Source organism: Dromiciops gliroides, chromosome 1, assembly GCF_019393635.1.
Source record: "Dromiciops gliroides isolate mDroGli1 chromosome 1, mDroGli1.pri, whole genome shotgun sequence".
Taxonomy (NCBI): domain Eukaryota; kingdom Metazoa; phylum Chordata; class Mammalia; order Microbiotheria; family Microbiotheriidae; genus Dromiciops; species Dromiciops gliroides.
This window is the reverse complement of record NC_057861.1, coordinates 8395173-8413819: the sequence shown is the minus strand read 5'-3', so window position 1 is coordinate 8413819 and position 18647 is coordinate 8395173. Positions and strand designations below refer to the sequence as shown.

The 18647-nt window shown below is 45.2% G+C and overlaps 1 protein-coding gene across 7 annotated transcripts in view; it reads left to right on the top strand.

The window, feature by feature from the left end:
* The window catches only part of OSBP2 (oxysterol binding protein 2), a 292924-nt gene that overhangs the window by 247390 nt on the left and 26887 nt on the right, over positions 1-18647 (top strand). For 6 of the 7 annotated variants that reach the window (XM_043967582.1, XM_043967585.1, XM_043967587.1 and 3 more), the window contains 2 exons: positions 4124-4310; positions 16112-16214. In XM_043967582.1, the coding sequence (XP_043823517.1) occupies positions 4124-4310; positions 16112-16214 (290 nt within the window). The remainder of the gene's footprint in view (positions 1-4123; positions 4311-16111; positions 16215-18647) is intronic. The other variant, XM_043967597.1, reaches the window with a different exon arrangement.

Below are 18647 nucleotides of genomic sequence, written 5' to 3'. Positions count from 1 at the left end.
TAGTTCCTGTCTACATTTGTCAAGTGCCTACTGCGTACAGACAGGGCATTGTGATATGAAGTATACTAGCCCTGAAAGACTTACAATCAAGTAGCCCCGACAAACAAGTGGACTGATAGCTGTGATGTGTGTGTGTGTGTGTGTGTGTGTGTGTGTATTTGAAGGAGACAAGCGCAGAAGAGGAAACCAGGGAACCTGCTGGAGAAGTTTGAGGAGGGAGAAGAGACAGCCCCTGGGCAGGAGTTAGAGGTGGGAGAACAAAGGCCCAGAGATAGCTTTTCAAACCCACAGAGTAGAGGAAGGCAGGACTTGCCTTCCTCTACTCTGTTCCTCACCCACATCACAGACTATCTTCAGGCCTCCTTCCTGTGCACTGGAAAGTATTTCTCTCTCTAGGTTTAAGATACAGATCAAGTATCATCTCCCAGAAACCTTTCCTGATTCCCCCAACTCTCAGCCCTCCCTCCCACACTCCCTTACATTGATTCACTTTCTATTTATGCTGACATACATTTGCATGTACCTGTTCCTTCCTGGAGTAGAACATAAGCTCATTTTGAGGAGCAGTTGTTCCCCAGCACCAGTCATTGTGCCTCACACTCAGCAGGTAGTTAATCAGTGCTTGCTGACCAATCTTTCAGTGAAAATGTGGAAGGGGTGTGAGTCCAGTGTGGTGGGGACGTAGAACCCTGTACAGGACAGTCAAACGAATGGATTCTCCCGCTAGCCGAGTGGTGGAAGGACCCTCGTGTCAGGGCTGTGGCTCTCAGCTTTATGCACAAGGCACAGGGGTTGCACGGGTTTTCTTTAAGGAGGATGACCTGATCATAGCATTACATTAGAAGTAGTGAGGGGGTCCGGACCCATTCAGGGACAGTGCTTCCAGCACTTGTCAGAGTCTTCAGCACCAGCAGCTTCTGAGGCTCTGATCACAGACTGGTGAGAGGGTTCAGCAGTAGGTTGGGGTGAAGTGGAGGCAGTTTCTGCTAGAGTTGGGGCAAAGCACCCTGGGTCTGAAGCAGTGGGCTGAATCAAGTGGTCGTGGCCCAGTGGGGGAGGGGCACAGGCACGCCAAGCTTCCAGCCATAGAGAATCAGAGTTCAATCAGACTTCTGTTTCCCGGTCAAAGAGAAAGCGGCTGTGGTTACTCACAAGCTAGGCAGGCTGAGAAAAAGCCCAGTCACCCCCTGGGCCACATCTTGAACAGTGTGTCCTGGAAGCAGCGCTACACTTTAAGAAGGAGTTAAAAGCCAAGAAATAGTAAGCCAGGATGAGTAGGCAGAAAAAGCAGAAGACCATCAAAAACTTCTTTGGGGGAAAAGTAGACCACAAGAAGATAATAATAAGGTCAAAGCTCCAACATCCAAAGCTTCCAAGAAAGATATGAACTGGTCTCAGGCCATGGAAGTACTCAAAAGGGACTTTGAAGAGATAAAAGGAAGATGTAGAGATAGGGAGGAAAGAATGGAAAGAGAAATGAGAGCAATGCAAGAGAGTCATGAGAAAAAAGTCAACAGTTTGAAAAGCCAAATGGAAAAGATTAAAAAACTGTCTGATGAAAATAATTGCCTAAGAATTAGGATTGAACAAATGGAAGCTAGTGAACTTATGAGAAACCAAGACACAGTAAATCCAATTGAATGAAAAAATAGAGGGCAATGTGGAATATCTCCTTGGGAAAACAGCTGACCTGGAAAATAAATCTAGGAGAGATAATTTGAAAATCATTGGACTACCTGAAAACCATGACCAAAACAAGAGCTTAGACACCATCCTCCAAGAGATTGTGAGGGGAAATTGCCCTGATATTCTAGAAGTAGAAACTAAAATAGAAATTAAAAGAATCCACCGATCACCTCCTGAAAGAGATCCCAAAAGGAAAACCTCCAGGAATATTATAGCCAAATTCCAGAACTCCCAGGTCAAGGAGAAAATATTGCAAGCAGCTAGAAAAAAGGAATTCAAATACTCTGAAGCTCCAATAAGGATAAAGCAAAATCTAGCAGCTTCTACATTAAAGGACCGGAGGGCATGGAATATGATATTCCAGAGGGAAAAGGAACTGGGACTACAGCCAAAAATCATGTACCCAGCAAAACTAATTATAATCTTTCAGAGGAAAAAATGGGATTTCAATGAGAAAGAGGACTTTCAGTCATTTGTGATGAAAAGACCTGAATTGAATGGTAAATTTGACTTTCAAATACAAGACCCTGGAGAGGCATAAAAAGGTAAACAGGAAAAAGACATCATGAGGGATATTAAAAGATCAAACTGTTTACATTCCTACATGGGAAGATAATACTTTGAACTCATAAGAACTATCTCAGTAAGGAATTCACAGAAGACACAGGTCTGAACTGAATATGAAGGGATGATATCTGTAAAGCATTGATGTTTTGTTCTTTGTGAGGCAGACAGGGTGGAGTGTCTTATGTCTGGGGCCGGATTTGGGCTTGGGGCCTCCTGGGTCCAGGGCTGGTGCTTTGTCCACTGTGCCACCATGATGACATCTTTAAAATAGGCTTGAGGTGTAGGAGGAATAGACTGGCGGAGGGGGAAGGGGAGAGATGGTCTGGGGAGAGGTAGTTCACATGAAGGAAACAAGAAAAAAGCTTATGGAGGAGAGAGGAAGAGGGGGAAGGAGTTGGGGAGTGAGTGAACCTTAATATCATCAGAATTGGTTCAAAAGAAGGACTAACATACATACTCAAGTAGGTATAATAATCTATTTTTGCCCTGAGGGAGGAGAGGGAGATAAGGGGGGGGGAAGAAGAAGGGAAGGAGGGAAGGGCAGATTGGGGGAGAGAGCAATAAAAAGCAAAACACTTTCAAGGAAGGCGAAGATGTTCTGAATTACTGCACAAGTATGACATTGAATTGCTTGATTTCATAGGGAAGGTTGAGGAGGGAGGGAGGAAGAAAATTTAGAACACAGAATTAGCTCAAAGACCTTAATCTCATCAGAGTGGGCTCATGGAAGGAATAACATTCACACCCAATTGGGAGGAGTAATCTAACCCTACAGGAAAGTAGGAGGGGAAGAGGGTAAGGAAGGAAGGGTGAAAAAAGGGAGTGCAGAGCGGGGGAGGGGTCAGTCAGAAGTAAGGCACCTCTGAGGAGGAATAGGTAAAAAGAAGATAGAAAATAGAATAAATGTCATGGGAAGGGAATAGGATGGAGGGAAATAGTTATGAAGATTCATTATGATGGCAAACCGTATGGTACCTACTTTGCTGGGCTCTTATGAAGAAAATTCTCTGTCAAGTTTAAGGTACAGGTTAGGATGAACAGGATACTATCAGAAAAACCTGGAAAGACCTACATGAGTGAAATGTACTGTATACAAAATAACAGCAATAGTGTAAGATGATCTGCTGGGAAGCACGTGGTTATTTTCAGCAAGGCAGTGACCCAATATAACCCTGAAGGACTTGTGAAAATTGCAGTCCATCTACAGAGAAAAAACTGATGGTATCTGAAAACAGATGGAAACACATTTAAAAAAAAATTTTTTTTTCCTCTTTGACAATTCCTTAATCTGAAGTTTTGGGTTTTTTTGACTGTTTTCTCTCACAACCTAGCTAATGTGGAAATGTTTTCAAGTTATTTTGAATTTCTTGAGTTCTTGTGGATGGGGGGTGGGAGGGGAGGGAGGAAGAGAAGTTGGAACACAAAGTTTTTTAAAAATGATGTTAAAATTTGTTTCTACATATATTTTGAAAAATAAAATTCTATTTAAAAAAAAGAAGTAGTGAGGGGGCTCAGGGAGGGAGGGTGGGGTTAAGCTCATCGGATGAGAATGTCTTGTGTTTCACCATCCCTGGGAAGCTTACAAAGTACTTTTGGGTGCATTTTTTCATTTGTTTCTCACAGACGCCTGCAAGGTAGGTGCCAATAGTATGTCCATTTTACAGATGAGAAAATGGCTAAAAGTGGTTAAATAGTTCTCATGAGACTGAGTGTAGGAAGTGCCTGGTGGGTCATCTAACCCAACTCTCTTGTTTTTACACCTAAGTCAGTAAGTGGTGAGACCAAACCCCATACATCTCCACACGGGCAGAGAGTGAGGAGGCCGTGTGCCCAGCGCTAGGCCTGGCTAACAGGGGGATTCTTCTCTTAGGCTTGTCGGGACTTCTTGGAACTAGCTGAAACACACAGTCGGAAATGGCAAAGAGCCCTACAGTATGAGCAGGAGCAAAGGATCCGCCTGGAAGAGACCATCGAACAGTTAGCCAAACAGCATAACAGCCTGGAACGAGCCTGTCGTGGGGCCCCGGCCAACCCCCAGTCTGACAACCTCACCCAGGGTGAGTGGACCCCCTGCCAGGGCTGGAGGCAGGGGAGGGGTCCTGGGAGGGGCCACTGGAAAGAGATACAGCCCTTAGGGGGCTTCCTTCTGCCCTCCTCAGTATCACCTGCTCACATCGGGCCAGGCCAGCCCAGGACTTATCCCTCTTCAGAACTAACTTTGAAATAGAAAAATTATATACTAAAACCCAAGACACTTAGAATGATAAGCTCATAATCACCTCCTCCATGTTGGTCAAAATCATATCCAAAAATAGAATTTTCCCTAACTGCTGATTCTCCTTTTTAAAGAATGAAATCCCTAAAATGTATCACTCCAGGTAACTCAAGTGCCCCATTACTATTGTATTTGTAAGCTGTTTCCCCAATTCATCAATTTCTCCCTTCTCTGTAAGTGGTCTGTAGTATACAGCCATTACAAGATCGCTTCTGTTTCTCTCTCTCTTAATCTTCATCCAAATATTTTATGCTATTTTCCCCTACCTTAGGTTCCTTGACTTTGTCATATACCTTCTTAATATGTAATGCTACTCAACTGCCTCCCCCCCTTTAGCTGTGTGGCTGTGGGACAGTCACATTACTTATTTCTTCCCCCATCACTTTTCCATTTAAAGACCTCTTGGTTTGATTTGCAATCTCCACACAAATCTGTTTTTACCAGCCCTTGTTAGGTAGACTCCATGCCTGGCTGTGAAGCTGTGGCCTCAAAAGCCAAATTCCAGTTGTAGACACTGTCTTTTTAACCACATGTTTACATTCTAACTATACTTTTTTTTTTTTTCAAAAGCCCCTCCTTTCAACTGGCAGCAGTGATGAAAACTCTGCTGTGTTCTGAGCTCTTCCCTTTCATACCCAGACTTTATCATCCATCAGTCCCTACCAATGCCTTCTGAACACAGGAAGTAATATTCCCACTGCCTTCTACCCTAAGCACTTCAAGACCATTTCTGAGAATAGCCTATTAGGAAGGACCTTGACAAGTTACATGATGTCCTGTAAAGTTGCTGTCTGTAAGGGGCTAAAATTCTAGCTAAACTGTCAAAAAATCTAATGAGTGGTCACCATAAATCAGGAACTTTAGCAAGAGTTTAGACTTTTAAGCATTAAGGTACATTAGGATCTAGTGATCAGAGAGAAAGAGGCCAAGATTCCTTCCTTCATCTATGTACCTCAGGGATCCAGCATCTCAGCTCCACTCAAACCAACATCACGGGCAAAAGAGAGAGCCCCCTCGCTCCTTCCTCTTCCCAGAAGCCTCTCTCAAAACCGGAAATAGGGACACACACACAGCTCCAAGCTAATTGGCTGGTAGCTTTGATTGACAGAACTAACAGGCGGCTCTATAGCTGCAAGCCAGCCAGCTTCCAGATGCTAACACCATGGCTTGTCCACACACAGCTTCTTCTCATGGTAAAGCTTAGGAGGATGGCTAAGCTTGTGAGAGGGCTGGCAGTCATGTAATAGGATGAAGGAAGTAGGGATATTGCCTAGAGGAGAAACTAAGGGAAAACACAATTGCTATTGTCTAATATCTCATAGGATGGGTATCTTTTGAGGAATTACTTACTCAGCATGGTTCCAAAGGGCAAAATTAAGTTATAAAGAGATAGCTCCAGCATTTCATTTTTATTCTGTATGTGTCTTTGTGGACAGCTAGGTGACACAGTGGATAGATTGCCCTGGAGTCAGGAGGACCTGAGTTCAAATGTGACCTCAGTCACTTAGTAGATGTGTAACCCTAGACATGTCACTTCACCCTGTTTGCTTCAGTTTCCTCATGGAGAAGGAAATGACAAACCACTCCATTATCTTTGACAAGAAAGCCCCAGAAGGGGTCATGAAGAGTCAGACACATCTGAAACAGCTGAACAAAATAAAAAATGCATCTTTGCTCTTTAAACATCCTCCTTTCGAGCAACAGCATGTGGGATCTTGTTTTCCTAACCAGTGTCACACTCTTTACTTCATTTTATTAGAGTGTTTAATCCATTCACATTTAAAATTATGAGAGTTAGGTTTATATTTTCCTCCATTTGTCTCTAATAATGGCTTTCCAAATTAGGATTTTTCTTTCCCTTCTTCACTTGTGGTTCAGGCCAATGCAGGGCCCAAAGTCAGGAAGACCTGAGTTCAAATTCCCCCTTAGACATTTACTAGCTGTGTGACCCTGAGCAAGTAAGTAAGTTAATCTGTTTGCCTTAGTTTCCTCCTCAGGTTGTTGTGATAATTATTTAGATAATAATTCTGAAGCACTTAGCATGGTGCCTAGCACATGGGCATTTTGTTGTTGTTGTTTTGTTTAGTTTTTAGCTATCGTTAAACACAGTACTATGTCTCTTCAGTTACTTTAGCTTAGCTTTAAGGCAACCCTATTCCTATCAACTCTCTTCCCCTCATTCTCAGAGTCCTACTTTCTTGTCCTCATTTGCTGCCCCTTTCCTTAGTTTTAGAGGTTTATGGGTTTTTTTAAACTCATTAGATCCTTTGTCTTTCTTGCTTTTATCTAGTCATTTAATTTTTCCTTTCTTTTTTTCCCTTCAGTTAATCAAGTAAAATTCCTCTTCCTCTCCTCCTTTTCAAATGGTTTTCTTTACTTTTTAATTTCATTTGTACTTCCTTTTTCTTTTCTTTTTCAGTTATTTCTCTTCTTCCCATCCCCAAACCCTGTCCATTGAGAATATAAAAAACCAAAACCAATTACAAATATAATCAAGTAAGTATAGTCAGGCAAAAAAAAAAATTCTATTATCTATGACCCCTGCCCCACTAAAAAAAAAAAAGAGAAAAAAGTATGCTTCAATCAATCAAGCTGCCCTCAGAATCCATCACTTCTCTGAGAGTGGGCAGCATTTTTCATCATGAATCCTTTGGGATTATGGTTGGTCATTGTATTGATCAGAGTTACTAAGTCTTTCATTTGTTTGCCTCTGTCATATTACTATCATTGTATACATTGTTCTACTAGTTCTATTCACTTCCCTCTGCATCAGTTCAAACAAGTTTTCCCAGATTTTCTGAAACTATCTCCTTAATAATTTCTTATAGCACAATAATATTCCATCACACTTATATACCATAATTTGTTCAGTCATTCCCCAATTGATGGACATTATTAATTCTTTGCCACCACAAAAAGACTAAAAATTTTTTGTACATATAGGTCCTTTTCTTCTTTCTTTGATCCCTTGGGTGTATAGACCTAGTAGTAGTATCCATAAATCAAAGGGTATGAACAGTTCAGTAGTTTGGAGGTATAGTTCCAAATTGCTTTCCAAAAAGGCTGGGCTTATTCACAGCTTCACCAATAGTACATTGAGGTACCTGCTTGACAGCCCCTCCAGCATCTGTCATTTTCTTTTCTTTCTTTTTTCTTTTTTTTTTTTTTGGTCAATTTTACCAATATGATAGGTGTGAGGAGGCACCTCAATGTTATTTTAATTTGCATTTCTATAATTATTAGATCATTTTTTATATCACTTCGTACTTTGGATATCTTTCCTCTGAAAACTGCCTATTCATATCCTTTGACCACTTAGCAGTTGGGAAATGGCTCTTAGTCTCATAAGTTTGAATCAATTCCCTCTGTATTTTCAGAATGAGAATTTTATCAGAGAAACATGCCGCAAAGATTTTTTTCTCCCAGTTTCACATTTCTGCTCATTTTAGCTGCATTGGTTTTAGGTTTTTTTCCCAAAAACTTTTCTAATTTTTATATAATCAAAATTATCCATTTTACTTCCTGTGAACCTTTCTTTCTCTTGTTTGGTCATGAACTCTACCCTTTTCCATAGATCTGACAGGTCATGGCTTTTGTTCTCTTCTAATTCGTATATGATGTCCCCCTTTACATCTAAATCACATGCCTATTTGAAGCTCATCTTGGTATGTACTGTGAGATGTTGGTCTGTACCTAGTTTTTGCCAGATTACTTTCCACTTTTCCCAACAATCTTTGTTGAAGCCAGTGAATTCTTGTCCCAGTTCCTGGGATCTTTGGATTAATCAAACTCTAGGCTACTATTCTCATTTACTTCTGTAGATTATGTACCTAATCTGTTCTACTAATTAAAATGTCTGTGTCTGGGCAGCTAGGTGGTACAGTGGATAAAACACTGGCCTTGGACTCAGGAGTACCTGAGTTCAAATCCAGCCTCAGACACTTGACATTATTAATTCTTTGCCACCACAAAAAGACTAAAAATTTTTTGTACATATAGGTCCTTTTCTTCTTTCTTTGATCCCTGTGTGACCCTGGGCAAGTCACTTAACCCTCATTACCCTGCTAAAAAAAAAAAAGATAATGAGGAGAGAATTTGGGGCAGCTAGGTGGCACAGTGGATAAAGCACTGGCCCTGGATTCAGGAGTACCTGAGTTCAAATCCAGACTCAGACACTTGACACTAGCTATGTGACCCTGGGAAAGTCACTTAACCCCCATTGCCCTGCAAAAAAAAAAAAAAAAAAAAAGTCTGTATCTTACCCAGGACCACACTGTTTTGACAATTATGACTTTGTATAGTTTTAGATATGGCACTGCTAGTTGCCACTTTTTCTCATCGTTCATTCTCTTGGGATTTTTGACCTTTTGTTTCTCCAAGTGAATCTTGTTATTTTTTTTTTCTAGCTCTATAAAGTAATCCTTTGGTAGTTTGATTGTTATGGCACTAAGGAAATGAATTTAGGTAGTATCATTTTTATTACATTGGCTCAGCCAATCCATAAGCAATTGATATGTCTCTTTTGTGCCTTTTTACTACAAAGGATTTCTTTTTCTCATTCCCTTTATTACTTATATTCTCTTTCTGTCTTCTAGGCTTTTATTTTTTGACTCATGGCCCATATGCTTATTTAACCCATCTTTATTCTCCGCATTTTTCACAGAAGAAAAGCTTCTATGGTATCTCTTTTGGGTTCCTTCTTCTAGACATTTCTATGTTATTGCTTTGTAACTTATCTTGTGACCCCCTTTTTTCTGTTGTGCATCACTCTTAGTTGGATGTACCAGTTGCTAGTGTTCAAGAGAGTATTACCTGATGCTTGGAATTTTCCTTTTTCCCTGATCATGCACTTCATTATTGCCCTCCCATGGCTGTTTTTCTCCCACCTGTCTTGCAGTCTTCATCCTGGGTCCATGCCCTCCCCCTCTCCTGGGTGTCAGTTGCTCCTAGGAGCCCTGATTCCCCTTTCCCTTCCTCTTTGAGAGAGTAGTCTCTCTCAAAACCACTTCCCTGCAAATTATACCCATTATAAGTTTCTGATGACCTTTTTTTTTTTTAGGCAATGGGGGTTAAGTGACTTGCCCATGGTCACACAGCTAGTACGTGTCAAGTGTCTGAGGCCGGATTTGAACTCAGATACTCCTGAATCCAGGGCTGGTGCTTTAACCACTGCGCCATCTAGCTGCCCCATTCTGATGACCTTTTATAGTGTATCTCTCTTCTTCCATGGGAGCATCCATTCAGGGTACCTCCTCCCACCATGGACAAAAGATTTCCTCATTTCTTTCCCCCTTTCTTAACCTCTCCCTTCGACTCTTCACCTATTCTCTTGTAGCCTCTCCTCTTTCTGGGGCTCTTCTTATTGGTTACCTGGCCTAGGAGACCTTGATTTTAGATCAGTAGAACTTTCCAGCTAGCATTCTCAAAAGGTGGGGAGCCCCAGCATCAGAGATACTGTAGAAGGGTAGGAGGTTGGTCTCCATCCTCTTCAGGCCCTCTTCTGAGGTCTTTGGCCTGGACACACCAGCCTTCTCATTGTGTCTTCCACACAGTCTTCCACTTCCCAATTGTGCCACTTCCTCCTTGTGTTTGCCTCCTGGCCTTCCACAAGAACCCTTTCACAGTCTCTCTTAATGCTAGTCCTGCCCTCTCCCTCCCTCCATTGTACCTCTATAGATCATCTACGTACATAGTTGCTTCCATGTTGTTTGCCCCATTGCCCTGTGAGCCCCTACAATTCAGAGACTGTAGCACACAGTGTCTGGCACACAGTAAACAATAAATGCTCATTGGAGAGAGAGAGAGCACGAGAGGGAGAGAGAGCGCGTGCAACCATGGCTAAGCACCAAGGAAATGAAGACAGAAGCAGGGCTCACACTTGAGGAGCTCACATTATGAGGGGGAGATAGTGTGCAAACAACCACACACATATAAGATATAGGGAGGGTACCAAGGGGGAAGGGGGCACACAAGGGAGTGGGCAGGAAAGCCTCATGCAGAAGGTGGGATTTGAGCCTAGTCATCATGAAGGAAGCAAAAGAAGGCAGGAGGGAGAGCATTCCCAGAATAGAGACAGCCAGAGAAAATACCCAGAGTCCGGAGGTGGGTGGCAAGAAGTGTAGTGGCAGAGGGGCCATGTGTAAGGGGCCTGGAAAGGCGTCCAGGGCCAATCAGCATTCGACATTTGATCCTGGGGCAATAAGGAGGTTCCTGGGGGAGGGTCAGACTTGCCCTAAGGGGGATCACTAAGCCTGAGCAATCAGCAAACATAATAACTGTGGTTGTAAACAGCTGACATGTATATAGTGTGCAGTCACTCTGTGCCAGGCACTGTGCTAAGTGCTTTGCAATTAACATCTTTTTTGAGCTTCACAATGACCCTGGGAAGGAAGTATTATTATTATCCCCATTTTACAGATGAGGCAGAGGTTAACTGACTTGCCCAGGGTCACACGGCCATCAAGTATATAACATTAGATTTTAACTCGGGTCTTCCTGACTCCAGGCCCAGCACTCTATCTGTTATAACGCCCTGCTGCCTATACATTTATTAAGAACCTACTATTCGCCTGACACTGTGATAAGGGCACAGATAGAAAAAAAAAATAACTCTGTTCTCAAGGAGCTTACATTCTAGCCAGGGAGACAACACATACATATAAAAGTACTCACAAAGTAATTACGTACACAAGGGCACACACAAATCATACAAGATAGTCGGGAGAGGGGCATACTAACATGGGAGGGGGGTGGTCAGTAAAAGCTTCATAGAGAAGGGAGAGGAATTCTGTAGGTGGAGATGAGGACTGAGTAGGGACAGAAGAGACGGCCAAGACCAGTGCAGAGACACCAAGGGTGAGGAATAGAGAGAAAGCCAGTCTGCCTGAATTCCAGGGTATAGCAGGGGAAGTATTATATAATGAGGTTGGAAAGCTCTTTGGGTGTCTGGTAATAAAGGGTGTTAGAATGCTAAACAGAAGCAGGCGGCTCTTAGAGTTTATTAAGTGGTAGGGGAGGGGATGGCATGATGGTTTTCTGCTCTTTGACAGCTAGAGTGGGGACATACTTGACTCAGACCAAAGAGGAGGTCTTCAAACTCACCTCGGTGAAAAGTGACCTGGGCCTGAAATAAGGCAAGAGGAGCTCAGATCAAGGGAGGGTGTGGAGAGTTGAACAGTAAGATTTGGCCTGGATTTGATGGAGGAGCGAGCAGTTGAGGATAACGCTGATAACAGACTGGGGGACTGAAGGATAGTGATGTTTTTGACAAAAATAGGGAAGTTTGGAAGAGATCTGTGAGTCACCTGTATAAAATGATAACGGGCTGATCAGTAGGAGAACTTTACAGCCAGCACCCTCAAAAGGTGGGGAGCCCCACAGAGAAGAGGTTCTAGAACAGCCTTGGAGAGCCCTTACATAGTTAGAGGCTGTGATCGGGATGATGATGAGCCAGCCAAGGAGACTGAGAAGGAGAAGTCAGACTGGGAGGAGGAGAGCCAGGTGAGAGCAGGGTCATAAAAAGCCAAGGAGGGAAGAGCCAGCAGGAGGACAGGACAGTCAACAATGTCGGGGGCGGTGGAGAGGATGAGGACTAAGGCCGTTAGGAAGAGGTCACTGCTCACTTTGGAGAAAGTGGTGTCAGAGGAGTTTGGAAGCCAAACCACGGAGGGTTAAAGAAGAAAATGGGAAGAGAGGAAGTGGGGGAGGAAGGGGAGAGGGAAGACAGCAGGTCTAGGGAGGGTTTTTTAAGGATTGGGAAACTTGGGTATGAAGGCAGTGGGGATGGAGCCAATAGATAGGGAGGAGTTAGAGATTCGAGAGAGAGAGAGGGTGTGGTTGAGGATGCATTCTGCTGGAGGGGACAGTGGGGGGTGAGATCAAAGGTACAGGTAGAGAGGGGTTGAATTTGACTAGGAGATGGGCCACCTCATTATCATTAGACTCATTATCAGAATCTAGTGAAAGGAGACAGGGAGGGATTGTGGTCAAGGGCTATAGATATCAAGAGAAATGGAGAAGAGGGAAGTGCTCAGCTAAGAGAGAGGGAGGGGAAGGTGTGTAAAAGCTGAGGAGTCAAATCATCAGCTTTCAATTAGAGCCTGCTAGGCTGTGTGCCAAGCATTATGCTCGTCGTTGGGGAGACAGAGAAAGGAAAAAGGCCACGCCTGCCCTCAAGGAGCTCACAGTCTTACTGGCAGGAATGGTTGGTGGTTGTCCTTTTCTCAGAAGACCAAAGTGACATCACTATAGAGACATGTAACATAGAGTCAAGTTACAATGCGTCCCGCTGTGGCTGACCAGACCAGCATGAGCCCACAATGCAGGTCGGGCACAAACAGTCCCTGTGACCATTTGGGGATTTGGATTCTCCAAATTTGCACATCTCCACTTTCTTTTGAGCTGCTGCAGTTCTGCTTTGCTCATGGAGCACAGCCCCTTCTCTGATGAGGATGCGCCATGCTGGATGATCCTAGACCAGTATCTCCCACGTCACGAAATCAGTTCCAAAGTTCTCAAGAGAGACCTTGAGAGTATCCTTGTATCACTTCTTCTGACCACCCTGTGAGCACCTTCCTCCTGTGAGTTCTCCATAAAATAGTCTTTTAAGCAAATCTAAGTTTGGCATTGGAATAGCATGGTCATCCCATCGGAGTTGTGCTCTCTGCAGCAGAGTTTGGATGCTTGGCAGTTTAGCAGGAGAGGGCCTCTGTGTCTGGTACGGTGCCTTGTCCTGTCAGGTGATCTTCAGAATCCAAGCATTCAAACAACTATGCACAGAGGGAAGCTGGGTGGTGCCATTGGCGTACAAGGCACTGGGCTTGGTGTCGATTCATGTTCATGAGTTCAAATCCAGGCTCAGACACTTAGCTGTCTGACCCCGAGCAAGTCACTTAACCCTATTTGCCTCAGTTTCCTCATCTGTAAAATGAGCTGGAGAAGGAAATGTTAAACCACTCCAGTGTCTCTGCCAAGAGAACCCCAAATGGGCTCATGGGGAGTCAGACACGACTGAAAACAACTGAACAACAGTGTACAAATAAGATATACAGATGTAGATGGTTAGGTAGGTAGACAGACAGACAGACAGACAGACAAGATACGTTAGAGATAATCTCAGAGGGAAGGCACTAAGAGAAAAGTCGGCCTACTAACATTTATCAGACACTTGCTATGTGACAGGTACTGGGGATACCAAGAAAGGCAAAACCCCATGTCCTGTCCTCAGGGACCTCAGTCTAATAGAGGAGACAACATGCAAGAGTCAGGTTGGAGTTGTCTTCAAAGAAGCCAGGGAGACCAAGAGGGCAGGAATAAGGAGGAAGACCAGAAAGAGGAGAAATACCTTGTGAAGGAACAAAAACAAGAGCTGGAGAATTGTGTTTGGGGAACAGCAAGGAGGCCTCTGTGTGTGTGTGTGTGTGTGTATATACACACGTCTGTGTGCACATGCATTTACATGTGCTGCATTGACTGTGAGGAAGGGAGGCTGGAGAGACAGGAAGGAAAGGGTCAGCTGTGCAAGGGCCTTAAAAAGGCCAGAGGATGTTAATGTTTGATCCCGGAGGCCACAGGGAGCCAATAAGAGAAGGACAGAGCCCTGGGGACTGGTCCACTTTAGAATTCCTTTGGCCACTGAGCGCAAGATGGATTGCAGTGGGGAGGCTGTTGTAATAGTCTGGGTAGAGGGGCAGCTAGGTAGCGCAGTGGATAAAGCACTGGCCCTGTATTCAGGAGGACCTGAGTTCAAATCCAGCCTCAGTCACTTGACACTTACTAGCTGTGTGACCCTGGGGAAGTCACTTAACCTTCACTGCCTCACCCAAAAAAAAAAAAAAAATAGTCTGGGTAGAGATGATGAAGACCTGAATTAGGACGGTGACTAGGGACATTGGTAGAAATGACAAAGGTTTGGCAAAGCAGCAGGTATGTGGGGAGGAGTCACAGTGGAGGGCGGCCTGGGCAGGTAGGAAGTGCATCCTTGACAACCCTAGGTAGCTTTGGAAGGAAAGAGGTTTTCAGTTTGGGACTCATTGAGTTAGAGATGCCTTTGGAAAGTGGCACAGGCAGAGACCCAAGGGAAGAGGAAACAGATCTTATTCCTCCAGACCTACCCAAGTTGCTAAGAAAATTGTCTATATGATCATGGAGAGATTTTTGAAGAAATTGTCATCCCTTAAGTGCTAGTCACTGTCCCTGATGCGGGACAATGGGACAAGGCTCAGACAAAGACTTGTGGGTCACTGTCCTTAGTTTCATCAGAAAGGGCTGTTCTCACAAGCTGTGTGTGGTCCAGGTCAGAAAGAGTCCCCTGGGGATAGGAATGGACATTCATTTTGCCTAGCAAAAGCCCTGCAAACACCTTCTATGGAGAAAAAGCAGAGGCTCAGTCCAGGCTGGTGCGGCTAGTGAGACTTCATGGCTTCTGGACTCTGGGGGCCTCCAGAGTTGGTAGAGAAGGTTCCAGTCCCTAGGAATCTACCAGGACTGAGCTGAAACCAGCCCCTTCTGTCTCAGTAAATCATAGTTAATCACCTCTTCAGAGCTGGAAGGTACCGAGAGCAGCCACACGGAGCAGGGTGGCTCACCTCAGCCTCCCTTCTATAAAACAGCTAAGTTTGCAGAGGAGCTGAACCAGGGCAGAAGAGCATGTTTTGGAGGCCAGAACAAACACAAGTAGGCAGCCTCAAAGCAGGTGGGAGTAGGTAACATGGGTGCCAACAGGGCAAGCCAAGGTGGGCCAGGGAGAACGAACCAAAGAGACCTGGATGCTGAGGCCAACTACTGAAAGCCAGAGGCAGCACCAAGAAGCCTGGACCTGGAGAAAGTCCCCCAACTGGAGGGAATCAAGGACCAGCCCCAGACATGTTTCCCATCCTCTGAGCTTCCTGCTGGCTCCAGGGCTCTCTGAACAATCCTGTCTCAGGCTCCCCAGCAGAGAATGTGAGGAAATGAGCTGAAAAAAACATAAGCAGGGAATATTGAACTAAATCTCAGACTGTCAGAGGGCCCCTCATTTCATAGATGAACAGAGTCCGAGAGGAGAGGAGACTCCCCAGGACTCACACAGGGTCCTCTGACCAGGGCAGTGTCAAGCTGCCTTCCGCTAAGGAGCAGAGTCAACTGACAGAGCGGAAGGGCGGGGGCAGCTAAGTGGCACAGTGGATAAAGCAGTGGCCCTGGATACAGGAGGACCTGAGTTCAAATCCAGCTTCAGACACTTGACACTAGCTGTGTGACCCTGGGCAAGTCACTCAACCCTCATTGCCCCGCCCAAAAAAAAAAAAGAGTGGAAGGGCAGAAGGGCAGCGGGAGGCCAGAAACCCCACAAATACAGGGAGGGCAAGAGAGGGCACAGCTTGTGGTGAGGAAAGTGTTGTATGGGAATGAGTCGTAGGCTGGGTTTTGTTGGAGTCATCCATGTTATCACGGGGATGCAGGGGCCACCACCAGGAGCAGTACCCCAGGCTATCCCATGTGTTGGGAATCAGCTGCTGCTGACTTCCAGATAGGCACATGGCGGGAAGCTCTGTTTAAAGCCTGACTGACGGGTGGTCATGAGGATAACCTGAAACCTTTTCCTAGGGGCCAAAGGGGAGATCAGTGACGAAGATGAGGATACAGAGTATTTTGACGCCATGGAAGATTCGTCTTTCATCACAGTAATCACTGACCCTAAAGACAACAGGTATGTCTTTGCACTTGCTGTCCTCGTCCACCCAGTGGGGTCACGTCACCAGCAGCCCAGGCCAAGTCACACAAGTCTGCCCAGTAAACATCTCTCAGGTTCCTCAGAGGCCCCCAAGGTTCTAGGTTCTCAGGAAGAGACAAAATGTGGACAAAAGCTGCCCCTGCCCCTTGTGGTCCCGGCTATACCCTCAACTAACTCTCTCTAGAGTACCTTAGACAAGTCACATTCTCAGGAGTCACGTTTCTGCATGTTTAAAATGGGACTGAGGTGGGGGTGTCCCTCAACACTGTAAACACATCGAGGGTCCAGGAGCTCCTTCTAGCTTGACTGCTCCAGACTCTTAGTTCTAAGGCTCTAGTCTAGAGCCAAGAGAGAATGAAAATCCAGAGGACACAGGGGCATTAGAGAAGGCCAAGAGGTGAAGTCCTCATGCAGCTTGCTCCTTCGTGTCCACCTGTCGGAATGTTTCCCATCCTTCAGCACTGGGGTCCGTGAAGCCCGCTGTAATCCCTCACAAGAAATCCCCCCTCCTCTGAACTCTCCTAGCTTCCTGTCCTTGGTTCAGAGGTCAAAAACCCAAATTTAGTCCTTGCTGTGACACTTGACCAGCTTGTGTGACTGAGTATACCTGAGCCCATTCCCTCTTCCATTGAAAGAAGTGCCTATGTCCAGAGCAGTTATGAGGCATCTGCAAATGAGAGCCGCTGTTATCCTTACAGAGAATGGGAGTTTCCACCATATCTCCCCTGGCCTAGCTCTTAGCATCCCTGTCTGCATTTATTGCTTTGTCCCAAGTCCATGGAATAAGTGCCTCCTCTACACATAGCCCAGCACCTGTGTGACCTTGGGCAGCTCCCTCCCCCTCACTGGGCTTCCCTGTCCTCCTTTGTACACCACAAAGGTTAAACAGATTCTGTGATGTGATACCCACCTCCTCTGGGGAGGACTTCTCTGACCAGAGCTGCTTCACTGGTAGAGACAAAAGGGTTTGTGTATTCAGTGTCTAAAATATCCACCATCGACACCTGGGATTTCCTAAGGAGCTGACAATAAGGGTGATTAGAAAGAGCTGCTGCTGCTGGTGACAGTGACCCGGCTAGTCAGTATCTGAGGCAGGATTAGAATTCGGGTCTTTCTGACTCCAGGACCAGGGCTCTCTCTCCATCCCACGTGGCTGTCTCTCTAGTAGAGCAGAAAATTCCTGGAGACAGGCCCTGTTTCCTTTTCAGCTTTGCCTCCCAGCACCTATCATGTTATCAACCCTACTAATACGAGTGTTTGCTGTGATGGGTTGTAGGAACTGGAAAGATTTGTCCTGCAGAAGGACTTGAGAGGGAGATTAGCTGATTTCAAATACCTAGACAACTGCTGCGGGAAAGAGCGATTCACCAAGTTCTGCTTGGCCCCAGAGAATATACACGGACCAGACAGCTCAGAGTTCAGTTCCACAGAGGGAGGAACTTTCTGTTGGAAATTTCCAACAATGGGACAAGCTGCTCAGCTGGAGACAGGACAGTGTCCTGGGCCAGAGAAGGACTGCTTTGGTGCGCTTTTCTTCATCCCCCCAGATGCCCTGATTAGGCAGACGAGCTCCCCCTCAGGTCTAGCATGTGACCCTGAAATGGGCAGGTGACTGAGAGGTGCCCTTTTGACTTTATATTGCTAATGTCTCTAGGCCTTGGCCACACTTTGCACTTTTCAGCAGTACCTTAACATCACACACATGACTGGAGCCTGGGGCCTTTAGCGCTCCTGACCAGAACCGCCTCTGGTCACCTCTCTAGAGCCTATTAAGGCTGATAGAGCACTTTGCTCATGCTCAGTGAAGAAGAGATTGTAAATATTGTCATCCCCATTTGCAAATGGGGAAACTGAGGCTTAAACAAAATGACTTTCCCATAATTCCAAAGTTGGTAATGTCCACACTCAAGTCTCCTGTCTCCCAACCCAGGGGGGTTACTGCTAACCATGTCCTTTTACCAGTTAATTTCAGTGTCTTTCCCACATTCAGTCTGGGTATACATTTTAATTTTAATGCCTTCCATACAAAGGGGTGTTTTCCACTGATTTAAAAGTAGGCTGGAAGGAGGGGAGAGAGAAGGCCTCTTAGTCACTGTTTGTGGCTCCCTCCCAGTCAGTCAAGAGATCTGACCAGAGACCTTTCCCCAGGGCTCTTTCTGGCTGCTACAGGCAGGAGATTCTCATCTTTCCCAGAGCCATCACCATCACCAAAAGTCTGGGGGCAAAATGGCAAGAGCACTTGGAATTCAAAGGCCCTGGGTTTGAGTCCCAGCTCCTCCCTGTGTGAGCTGGCTGGCCCTGGGCTGGCCAACTTTCCTTTGTGGGGCTCAGTTTCCCCATTTTACAGGGGAATGAGGATAATAACATCCATACAGAGTACAGTAAGGCCCAGACCTGTTAAGGGGCAAC